The sequence below is a fragment of the Nycticebus coucang genome, chromosome 4, assembly GCF_027406575.1.
Source record: "Nycticebus coucang isolate mNycCou1 chromosome 4, mNycCou1.pri, whole genome shotgun sequence".
Lineage (NCBI taxonomy): Eukaryota > Metazoa > Chordata > Mammalia > Primates > Lorisidae > Nycticebus > Nycticebus coucang.
This window is the reverse complement of record NC_069783.1, coordinates 147,616,291-147,629,631: the sequence shown is the minus strand read 5'-3', so window position 1 is coordinate 147,629,631 and position 13,341 is coordinate 147,616,291. Positions and strand designations below refer to the sequence as shown.

The window sequence follows — 13,341 nt, the reverse complement described above, 5'->3', positions numbered from 1 at the left end:
ATGAATGAGGAGAAGGGGGAGTGCCCAGAGGCCTGTAAGGGACTTCAAGGCAGCTGGGCCAAGCCAGCCCAGGGCACAGGACCGCTGGAGGCACATCTGGGAGAGCCATACCCAGCTGAGAGGAGCCACATGAAGATGCCAGCCCTGCCTGCAGGTCACCACATCTAGTGCTTGTTGCAGCCCAAGGCAAAATGGAGTTCCTCCTGATCATGGACTTTATGGTGACACTTACTGCAATTAAGCCTAGACTATGGTTTTTCTTTTTTTTTCTGATAATTTGTGAACTCTATCTTTAGTACATCTTTTTTTTTAATTGCCCTGCTTTGTTCAAAGTAAATAAACAATGATGTAGTTGAGTAACTTATCTTGAGTATTGTGGTATGAATAGCATTTTAGTCGTTCAACACTAATGAAGTACAAATAACATTTTGTATTTATGAATGACAAAAAATCGAAATAAATATGTAAAGGTCATTCCTTATACAAGAATTTTAGATCATATATCCAGAGAGAACATTAAAATAAAACCTTTAACACCGCTCACGAAATAATGGATTTAGGCAATGATCACCAAGGAATGTTTAAACAGGTAAAAGCTGGATGGAGAAACTAAAACTAATTCACCAATCATGTTGAATCAATTGATCAGTCTTGCCGATATGGGACAATCATATATATTATATAACCTCTTAAAAAGATGCTTTAGGGCGGCACCTGTGGCTCAGTGAGTAGGGCGCCAGCCCCATATGCCGAGGGTGGCGGGTTCAAACCCGGCCCCCGCCAAACTGCAACCAAAAAATAGCCGGGCGTTGTGGCGGGCGCCTGAAGTCCCAGCTACTTGGGAGGCTGAGGCAAGAGAATCGCTTAAGCTCAGGAGTTGGAGGTTGCTGTGAGCTGTGTGAGGCCACGGCACTCTACCGAGGGCCATAAAGTGAGGCCTCTACAAAAAAAAAGACATACTAGCCAAATGTAAGTGTGTGGATGTCATTTGAATTCAGCTTTGAATAAATAAACTATATATGAAAAATAAATCATGGAAGAAGTATTCGATGATGTTAAGCAAGTATTGTTCATTGGGCAAACATAATGATGTCACTCTAGTTGTGTTAAAGGCTTTGTTTATTATAAATGTACACTGAGTTATTTGTGGGTGGAATGACATATGGTGGTTGTAAGGAGTGGAATAAAGGAAACCCATTTGGCAAAAGTTGATGGAAATTTAGTATACTGTTATCACTCAGTTGTATGTGATTGAAAATTTTTATATTCAAATATTAACATACTAAACTATTTCTTTGAACACACAGAAGACATTTCTATCAAACTGATATGTTAGAAAATTCCATAAAGGACAGATAATATGTTGAATGGCAAATCTGGATTCTAATTGGCCATCATTGTTACAGTTTCAATCCCACAAGATGAGTTTTAACAAAAATAAATGCCATAGCAAATGTTCAGAATGAAAGAAAGCTTACTTCCTTGCAATATATGAGAGAGAACTCACAATGCTGATATGAAAACAATTTCACAGCATCTATGATTGAAGACATGTTTCAAATCGTGGATGCAAACAACTCATTTCTTTTGTTCTCATTTCATAATAACAGGCTAGGATTGCTTAGTTCTACAATTTTTGTTATAAAAATAAACAGGCTTGTAAATTCTATTTTTATGCTTACCTGTGATGAAACAGAATATATAGGGCAAGGTTTGTGTGTTGTCTTAACATGCAAGTCACTATTGCTCATCAATACTAGCTGTAGTATACTTTGACAACCATGGTGGATACTCAGGTAGGTAGAAGGCTCTGCTGTACAGTGGCTGGCTGTGTTATTCTTATTTTTATTTTCTATGTTTTTTTTTGTTGTTGTTGCTGTTCTGGCCGGGGCTGTGCTTGAACCCGCCACCCCTGGTATACAGGGTGGTTGCCTGTACATTAATGCAATCATGGGGTACAATGTGCTGGTTTTATATACAAATTGAAATGTTTTCATCAAACTTGATAACATAGCCTTCACAGCATTTTCTTAGTTATTGTGTTAAGACATTTATATTTTACACCTAGTAAATTTCACATGTACCCTTGTAAGAAGCACTGTAAGTGTGGTCCCACCAATTACTCTCCCTCCCCCATTTCTCCCCCCTCCCCTCACCTCTCTCTCTCCTTTTCCCTTCTTCCTGGGCTATAATTGGGTTATAGCTTTCATAAGAAAGCTATTAAATAGGTTTCATCAAATACTTTGAGTACATTGTTACTTTGATACAATGAATATATTGGACACTTTTGCTTTCATTCTTGAGATACTTTGCTAAGAAGAATATATTCCAGCATCATCCATGTAAACATGGAAGAGATAAAGTCTACATCCTTCTTTAAGGCTGCCTAATATTCCATGGTGTACATATACCGAAATTTATTGATCCACTAATGGGTCCATGGGTACTTGGGTTTCTTTTATGACTTAGCAATTATGAATTGGGCTGCAATAAACTTTCTGATACATAGATCTTTTTTATAATGTGATTTTTGGTCCTCTGGCTATACACCTAGTAGAGGATGGTACAATGAATGGCAGGTCTATTTTTAGATCTGTAAGTTTCTCCAAACATCTTTGTCTATCAGTGATGAATTAAGTTCATTTTTTTCTAGTTAATTTTAGTCCACCCAACACCCCCTTGCTTCAACAACTGGGAAAAGAGTTGGTATCCGAATGTTTTAAATATATAAATATGTTCAGATGCTATTGAAATCACTATACGGTTACTTCCTTTCAAAATAATTCAGAAGATTTACAACAAACTGTTCAGAATATTTAAACAGTAGAAGAGAATAATTTAACATAAAATTTAATTAAACAATACTATGATATAGTGAAAAGATTTGGCAGATCTACACACTTGTGTATACATGCGATTAACACTTACTTAAAATCAAACAGATCTTATAATTTCCTAATTTCAAGTGGCAATATTGATTCATTTTAGTTTATGGATACTAAGCACCTTATGCAATTTAGACATCAATATTAGGAGAAAAGAAGAATGTCTAGAAGGATCCAAAAAGAGGGCAATGTTTAAAACTTCCTTTTAAATTAGCAAGGTGACATCATTCTATTTTTTATAATTTTACTGTAATCTCTATAAATATATATCCAGGCTAACTATAATTTCTGCTGTGTTTCTATGTTAGTGGTTTTTTGATGAATAAGTTGTAACATGAAATTGTCAGAATGCATAATTAATAATAAGGCATTATCATACAGACTGGGTCAGGTAGCCTGTATTGCAATCAACACTCACAGTTATATATGGACCTTGGTCAGGTCACTTAATGATTCTGTGCCACAATTATCTCCATGGTATAAAAGCAAGGATTACCATGCTTTCTGGTAATTCTACTTCAGAAAGCTCTTGTGGGGATTCAGTAAGTCATCATGAAGAACTCAAAGCAGTACCTTATATATTTGTACCCTTCAAATGGAAGCTACTTGTTGTTTTACAGCGTTTTGTAATTTTCAAATCATACTTTTAAAGTTGTATATATTCCTGGAGGAGGAAATTTTTTTCCATTACTCTTTTATTGGGGAAGAATAAATGTTGGAAAAGCTTCAACTATACAAAGAAATAAATAATTTTAATCTCGGAAAAGATATTACTGGCACCTTCAGAAGGGGAGACTTGCAAAGCATGAGTTAAGTTTCACACTGTTATATAGCAATGAAATTAATTCTAATACAATATTTTAAAATGTAAAATAAATATTAATGTTAAATATATCTAAAAGTAAAGAAATAAAAATGTTTATATCAGCTGGAGTCAATAATTTTGTACTACTGAAATATACAAATATGTTGGTTGTAACAAAAAATTACACATAACTTTTTTTTGACTAAACAAATATTTCATGGAATGGGTTTTATCACAAAGTCTGACTAATTTTTTTATATGTGAATTGAATTAGACATCACTTGCCCAACAAATGGATGTTCTAAGGGAAATTGGCAAACTTCCACAGACATAATTGGAAAAAATGCAAATAAGCATGCCTTTCTAGGACGAAATTTGGAACAATGTATGCTTTTGAGAATCTATCAAGAGAAAATGAGAAAAATCAAAAGTGTACTTAGGCAAAGCACTAATACAGAACAAGGAGCCAGCAATTCAATGCAGAAGGCCTCACTTTGTCTGGTCCCAGTACACATCAATTTCTAAGATTTAGTGGTTAAGTTACATAGCATCAATATCCTAATACGATTCAAATTTCAGCTTCCACAGTATATTATTTGAGCAGTTTCATGAAGTACAAACATTGCAGCCATCTTTTCAGTCCAAAATTCATTATGTAAAACCAGGTGTACATCATAATGAGCAAATATGTCACTTTTCTCAAAGTCTGCACGTCTGTAATTCAGTTTATGCACAAAGAGTAATGCACATAGTTGTGTTATTTTCTTGCTCTCAGTAATAAACGCAGGTGATGTTGAGTAAATAGTTGAGAGAAGAAAATGTTTAATAAAAGGGAAAGTGCACAAAGCAAAAAATAATAACCCTAGTAGTCAAATTTAAATCAAATATAAATGGAGTTATAGAAGAAATATATGACCATTTGTTCCTAGAATGTTAACATTGCTGCTGTCCAAGGGGTTTTACATATGGAGGTAGAAAATATTATGAAGGCATCATTGTCATAATTACCAAAGAATTTATGGTAAAAAGAGATGATGATGTCGCAGAAGTGACTACAGGAAAAAAAAAAAAACCTTCACATTAAAACCACTCTTGGAAATATTACACAACCCTGAAACACAAAAATAAAATGATTCAAACTTAGGAAGAGTATGAAGGCATAGGCAAGGTGCTCATTACGTACCTTATGAAATAGGAAGGTTAACATTGTTGAAATGATTCTTGAGCAGATTTTTACAAAGAAATACAACAATTAGTTCTCAATTTGCTAATGATTTAAATAACAGTGTATAGAATGAATATTAGATTATCGTGTTTTACTTTCTCTCTGCATATAAAAGTAAAAATAAGAAAATTTAATGTTGTGATGAAAATGTTTGCAGGTAATAAAATAATCGTAATTTTTCTTTCTCATTATCAAGATCACTTTGCATGCTTTCAGCCTGCATGGCAATTTTACATTCCTGTAATATCTTGTAAAATGAGGTACTTGTATTTAACACTGAGTATTTACAGCTTAGGGATTAATAAAAGTTTCATTTCTGGCAATGAACATACACTACTTTTATTAAATGTATGCACATTAATAAAATAATGGAAAGTACCTATATTTATATACATATGTAGATTGAGTTGTTTACTTTCCAGTTCAATTTTTCTGCCACCCACATATTCCCATCTCATTTATTTGGGGTGGGAAAGAGGTTGATGAATTATTTATAAATATTGTACAGTTTGAAAGAGAAAAACATAAATATGAACTTACTTGAGGATTTTATTATGAATTTTAGGTTACATAGAGTAATCAAAGTTTTTCTTTACTTTTTTTATAAACAAAGAAAATCATTCTGTCAGACACGATCTGAATTTACATTAAATAGAGTCTTTCCTGTTTCTCATTGATATCAATGATAAAAGTGTTAAGTCAATCTATACTTTTTAAATCATTAATACAAAGCAAACAAATGAGGCAAAATCTGATGGCAAAAACAATAAGCTAATGCATATCCAAAGAAAAGTTTCAATCATATCAGTGATTTATGAGAAAGTCAGATCCAAATACATCCCAATGATCATGCACCAAGTGTTGTTTCAAATCAGACATAAAATAGGCTTAAATTTATGTGATAATTTTCAAATAATGTAGTTTCCTGTGACTCATTAAGGTTATGACAAATAACAAGAAGAAATGTACATTTTTTTCTATTTCACTAAATGAATACTCCCCCATAGAATAAAAATAATAATAATTAAAAAAAAATGCAGGTCAGCAAACTTTAGTACTACCACTGAAGAATTTTCCATATTATTTGCTGTTAGTTTACAGAAATAGAATTTATACTGATAAGATTTCAGGAAGACCACCATCTTGCTACATTTAGTTATCAATTCTAATTCTTATTTGTAGATTCCTTAGGAATTTCCTAGTTAATAATTATGTTTTCTGCAAAGCGGGTAGGTTTACTTTTTCCCGTTTCAATCTGTATTCCTTTTTTTGTATGTTTTATTTCAGCAGTGACTTGAAATGAAGCAGACCTTTGTATTGTTTTGAACTTCACATATTTTATGGATTTACTTCTTTAATAGATGAGGGTTTTAATTTTAACACAATTTTACAGAAAATGTATGCATATTTTTCTCTACTCGGTCCCAAGGAGAGAGAGATAGGTTTATTTCTTATCTTCTTCCATGCAACTAGGTTAATTTACCCTTACATTGAATGTGTATTCTCAGGATTTCTAGGGTTTTGCAGTATTGTCTTATTAGTTTCTAGGGCGTGAGCATCTCGAGATTTTATCCCCTTTCCAATATAATCATTTAACAGAAGCCTAATACAACCGAAGTTCAGTGAAGAGCCTCAGGCTGATAATCAGCTTTGGAATCTGTGTTTGCCTTCTAGGATTGCCATTTTCATTTCATTTGGGGGCAAGGTATGTTTATTGCTTTTATGCTAATTCTTTGATGTATTTAAAAAAGTTTAAAATCCCCTCTACACTGTACTATATACAGTTATAATGGTGAACCAGAGTTTTAATATGTACCCATAATAATTAACAATTTAAGTAACATCCAAACAAAACGAAAAACCAAAGAAACACAAGTGGCTAAAAAAAAAAAAAAACCTTACTTTTTAAAAAATTGGGGAAGCATAATTAAACAGGTAAATATTTTAAGAACAATATCTTGGACATAAAAAATTAAATATTGTTTTCTCACAATTTAGAATTTAGACATAGCATGGTATTACAGATAATTCATGCTAGAGAGAACTCCCATGCATGAACATAAAAGGATAATAGACAATACATTAATTGAATAAACCCATCTTATCAGAGTAGATATTTGCTAGAATATTTTCTTCTATGAAGCTAAATGAAAACATGGTATTTGAATAATGTGAATTTTAATAGTGGATAAAAATGAGAGTAAAAATGAGAAGAAATACACATTGTCAAGGAAGCTGAGTCAAGAGCTTCAGTGAATTGAGTGATGAGGGAACCCCCATATTCCCTGAGTGCTTAGTATGTGCAGAACACAGCTTTATGAGCTCCTAAAAAATTTTATGTAATCTGAAAGCTAATCCTGAATATAAGAGTTGATATAAATATTGTTAGATGAGGTCTAACCTATCTATAGTTAGGAATAATTAAATGTCCAAACTAAAATAGCTTATAGAGAGTGAAGCTGTATTTTGAAATGAAGGTTTTTTTTTTAATTAATAATCACAGTGTTTTATCATTTTAACCCAAAATGAAGTGTGATAAATTCAGTGTTTCTTTCTTTCTTTTTTTTAAAACCAGGTGGGATCAATAATGCATCTATTATGTTACTAATTTTTTACTATTTTATTAATCTAATAAAAATAAAGTGTTCATTGTTATATCAAAGCAGTCTCATGTTTTCATGTACTAACTGGGCAATTGTCAACTAGGTTAAATGGTTAAAACTAAGGTAGTTGTCACAAATAATTAAAATTGTATAAAATCATATAACTACATTAAAAAGTGCACATGATTCATAAACATGCTTTTTTTAAATATAGACAAATGGCAAAAAATATGCAAAAAAATACTCAACATCTCCAATAATCAAGGAAATGCAAGTAAACTCCTAATCAACTACCACCTTGTCCCTGACAGGACGACCATTAGTAATAAGGCAAAAAATGGTGGATGCTGGTGTGATAGCAGAGAGAAGGGAGTTCTTATACATTGTAAGTGGGACTATAAATTTGTACAGCCTCTATGAAAAACAGTATAGCGATTTCTCAAAGAAATAAATGTAGACTTACCATTTGACCCAGCAATCCCACTCCTGTGTATCTACACACGTACACACACACACACAAAGTTATTTTATCAGTAAGTACCCTCCACTTGTGTATTTATTGCAGTGCAAGTCATACTATCTAAGATGTGGAATGAACCTAAGTGTGCATCATTTCATGAGTGGATTAACAAATATGGTATATATATTATGGGGATAGATAGATAGACAGATGGATGGATAGACAGACAATAAATAGATAAGCTACTACAAAAATTTTGAGAGAGACTGTTATGATCCATCATTTCACTTCCAAGAAACACAGTTGGCAGGACCCTTTCAAACCGTGCAAGTTTCAACCTCCTCAACTTATTTGTGCTGCTGACAGAGCTTCATTTGTTTTTGTGTGGATTTTACATTTCTTGATTTTTGTATATCTCAAAGCCTTGTAACGACCCATGTGTGTGTGTATATCTATCCACCATGCATGCTGTTTATCCAGAAGAAGAAATAAATTAATGTCCTTTGCAGCTCTTTGTATGGAAATGGAAACCATTTTCCTAAGTGAAGTGTCCCAGGAAGGGAAAGACAAACATCAGGTTTGCTCTCCAATAATTTGGAAATAATCGCCGGACACACACAGGCATGGAGAGAAGTAAAAGTCCTTGGAACTCAAAAAGGGGGTAGGAGAGGGAAGGAGAGGTAAAATCTTATGTATCAGGTACAATCAACACTATTTGAGTGATAGGAACAGTAATAGTCCCAACTTCAGATTCCATTAACAAACGCTATCCATGTATAGAAGCATTCATACCCCTTAATTATTTGAAGGGAAAAAAATAATAATAATTACCTATTGTTTTAGTGCATATTATTCTGGTGATAGTTACTTGAAGCCCCGACTTCAGCATTATATAATTCATCCACGTAACAAAAACACTTTTACTCTCTAAATCAATTGAAATTAAATTAATTAATCAATTACTTTTTAAAACTAATTATAATAACATTGACCATTGTTCATATACTTTACATCGTATACTAATAATTCTCACAAAATCCATATGTATTGAAGTAATCATTTTAAATTAGATGAATTTGTGGCACACAAAGGTTAAAGTAAAAATTACTGGGGTCCAAGATATAAAGACACTTTTTTTCATTCAGTTTATATCTGCATCTACTTCTATGTCTATATCCATATTTTTGTCTATGTATTTTTAGGAGAAGTGCCTTTGCCTGTAGTCCTAATTATTCTTCTGTGGCTAATATCCAGAATCTATAAAGAACTCAAACAAGAAAAATAACCCTCAATAAAAAGTGGATAAAAGACATAAACAACTTTTCAAAATAAGTTAGACAAATGGCCAAAAATCACATGAAAAAATGCTCAAAGTCACTAATCATCAAGAAAGTGCAGGGCGGCACCTGTGGCTCAAGGAGTAGGGTGCCGGTCCCATATGCCAGAGGTGGCAGATTCAAACCTAGCCCCGGCCAAAAACCAAAAAAAAATAATAATAAATAAAAATATATATATATATAAAAAGAAAGAAAGTGCAAAGTAAAATCACAATGAGATATCACTTTTCTCCTCTTAGAATGACCTTTAAAGTCCAAAACAATAGATTCTTACCTGGCTGCAGAGAGAAAGGACTGCTTATACACTGTTGGTAGGACTGCAAAATAGTACAAACCATACGGAGACTCCTCAAAGAACTACAAGTAAACCTACCATTTGATCCATCAATCCCACTACTGGATATCTACTCCAGGCACAGACTGACAAATATTGAATGATCTCCCTTATGCTCGGTATCTAAAAAAAAGTGGAATTCAGGGAAGCAGAGAACAGAGTGGTGTTTGCCTGGACTGAGGAATGAGGGATTAAGGAAATGTGGCTCAAAAAGTACTATTTCAAATAAATAGAATTAATAAATTTGAGAGATGTATTGTACAGCATGGTGACTATAGTTAATAACCCTATATACTTGAGAATTGCTAAGAGAATACACTTTAAATGCTCTCAGCAGAAAAAAAAAATAAGCATGTTTGTTGATGGATGATGTTTGCTAAACATATGTATAGCAATCATAATGTTTTAGTCTCTTTGTGGGTTGCTATTACTGAATACCTGAAGCTGGGCATCTGGAAAGAAAAGAGGTTTGTTTCATTCCTTGTTCTCCAAGCTATTTAAGAGGCATGGAGCCAGCACCTGCTTTGGGTAAGGGCTTCAGATTTCGTCCACTCATGGCAGAAAATGATGGGGAGCTGGAGTATGCAGATATCACACGGAAAGACAGGAGACAAGAGAGTGATGGTGCCAGACTCTGTTCATAAGCAGCTCTCATGGGAGCCACTATGGTGAGAACTCACTACTGGAGAGAATGGCACCCGGCCATTCATGAGAAATCTGTCCCTATGACCCAAATACCACCCTTGCAGCCCCACCTTCTACACTGAGAATCAAATTTCAACACGAGATTTGGAGTGTCAAATATCCAAACCATAGCAATTGTACAATATAAAGGATAAAATTATTTGTAAATTATGCCTCCACTCAATAGTAGGCTAAGTTAGGGAGTATATCTTCAAAAGTCAGATGGGAAAGGAGGTAATTGGGAAGAAAGTTTAAGTCTTGCTAAAAATCTATACTTTCTCATGCAATGATTATTAGGTGTTGAGAGATTTTTATTACATGAAAGAGTAATTTGATGCATGTATATGTTATGAAAAGAATTTTCATTGTGGAGAACAAAGTATAGAAGAAAATATTTAAAGTCAGGGAATTTGATGACAAATACATCCTAGTAGTTTAAACCAGAGCCTTAAGAGACTGAATTTGGTGGTACCGTGAAGATTGAGAAAGACCAAAAAATTGGAAATATTTCAGAAATAAGATAGAGAAGATGTGAAAATTTATTAAATAAAGGAAAGAAGAGTTACAATCTGGAATATAAATTTTACAAATAAAGATGTCTCCACTTAAATACAATGATCAATACAATGCATCTCAAAGTAACTGCAGTTATTTCCCAAGTATTAGGAAAATAAGTCAAAATAACTACAAAAGGACAGGTTGCAATAGCATATGAATAAAATGAAAGAGTGCCCTGATTCCTATTGGCTTCGATTAGGTCCTTGTTCTTGGTGTAGTTGATAAAGTTACAGAAAAAAATACATTGACCCAGGAATTTTTTTAATGACATAGTACTGAGCACAGCATAGCATTATCCATTCTATAGATTAAATGAATGGAACAGGGCCTATAAATCTAGGTCACCTTAAAATCCTGGGCCTGCTCTGATGTACAACTATGTCATCATGTACAATTTAATAGATGTCATTTGAGAGGATTTCGTGCATCTGGGATATGGAAATAGCTGGGAGAAAAATTTTTGTTGAAACTTTTTCAGTTGCTTTGGTCAGTCTCTTTGACAGTTTATTGAAAAATGTAGGTGTTATTGTCTAAATGTTGCTGTGAATATATGTTGTTGACATGATTAGCATTTATAATCATCTTGCTTTAAATAAAATAGATTACCTTCACAGTGTGGGTGAGCTTCATCCAATCAGTTGAAGGCCTTAAAGAGCAAAAATTAAGGTTTACTAGAGCAGAAGGAATTCTGCTCCTGTCTCAGACAGGCTGCTGTCTGCCTGCCATTATTGGACTTGCCTATAGCTTCCACAATCCTATGAGCCAGTACTTTAAAATTAAGCAATCTCTCTCCCACCCCCCCCCCCCACGCATACACACACAGTTTGTTGTGGCTCTGTGGAGAATGCTGATATAATCATATGAAGATACTTTCTATATAAAATCTGTATGCAAAATAATATTATGTAACTTTCCTTGATAGGAGAAATAATACTAATAAATAAATACAAAAAGATTTAAGAAGATAAATATGGATTATTAAACTTTTTATATCTGACATAAAATGATCATACCCTTTTTAATGTATTTTCTCATTTACATGGTTTAATATAATAAATCGATATAAGCAATAAGCTCATTTCTTTTCTTCATTCTTTTCTGTAAAGTTACAGGGACACCCAATGGAAATAACAGTAGCTCTATGGCTTTTAAATATAATTCATCATTTAAGCACTATGTTCTTTTCATCTTTAAAATGAGAGAGTGTGTACTGGATGAGTCCTACTTTCTGTTAATTTTTCATGTATTCATATTGAGCTCTGCCACTGAAGTTGAATATATATGAATTCTTACTTCATGTATACCTGAAAAAATGTATTTAATTCCCCAGAGAAATAACTTTCATAGAGTAAGCAATTAAATTTTCCTTTGAAGTCAAGGTAGAAATATTTAAAAAAAAAATATATCAATGTCAATTCATAAATCTCCAGTAATATGTTTCCCTTTATTCCATTTTCATTACTTGAATGAAATAAGTTTCATTACTTGAATGGAAACCATGGGAAGTTATTTAAGAAATCTTCATTCATACTTATTCTGTATCAAGAAAGATAAATTCAATAAAAGTAGCCAGAATTAATTTTTAATTTTGTTTCTAATTGAGAATTAAATATCAATGCTATGTTCTTTAAATGTAACATTTTTTATTTTTTTGTTTTATTTTAAGCAACATTATTAAACCTTTCATCTCTAAGTGCTATATATGCTTAGAATAAAAGATCCTAAAATATTAATAAGATAAAAATGAAAATGATAATCCATTTACATTATCAAAGATTCACATAGTTTTATTACAAGTTACTAATTGGAGAAAATAGTACTGTGTGTTAAAAGAAGCATTATATTTTGAATCTGCTTTTAATGGCCATTATACTAATGGTCTATCATATTTTCATTATAAACCCAATAAGTGAGATGCGTATGATTGATTTTAACAATCTCCTTTGAAGCTGATTAAACCGGTAAAAAGCTATCACCAGATGCATGCAAAATCTTTTCTTCCCCTTCAGGAACATTAGTTGAAGACCAAAAAAAAAAAAAAAACCAAAAAAAAAAATATTCACTATTATGAGTTAGTGATTTTCTAGAGATTTAAAAGTAAAAATAGAAAATGTTCTTAAAAGCATGACTTTCCTGATGTTTGTTAAATTTGGTGAACTTGTTATAAAATGCCATTGAGAATAAACTGTGCCTGGTTCCAGAAAGTTCCTCTCTGTACAGACTTTGTCCTGTAGGCAGGTCACAAACAGAAGACTGTGCTTCTCTGTCTTGAGAAGTTATAGAATCATTGAAACTATGCAATTATATTGTCAGTCAAAAAAAAAAAGAAACATTCAAAACTCTAACTGTAAAAGGCATAATAAAGACTGTTGTTTTGATAGAAGTGTTATTTAAAAAAAAAGGAGAAAAACTTGAAAAATATTCTAAAGTCTTGTACTTTGAAATAAAAG

The 13,341-nt window shown here is 32.7% G+C and overlaps 1 protein-coding gene across 1 annotated transcript in view; it reads left to right on the top strand.

Moving 5' to 3' along the window:
• LOC128584490 (N-alpha-acetyltransferase 25, NatB auxiliary subunit-like) overlaps positions 1–13,341 on the top strand; it is a 77,355-nt gene continuing 64,014 nt past the window's right edge. The window contains exon 1 of the mRNA XM_053589414.1: positions 1–154. Coding sequence (XP_053445389.1) covers positions 1–154 — 154 coding nt within the window. The remainder of the gene's footprint in view (positions 155–13,341) is intronic.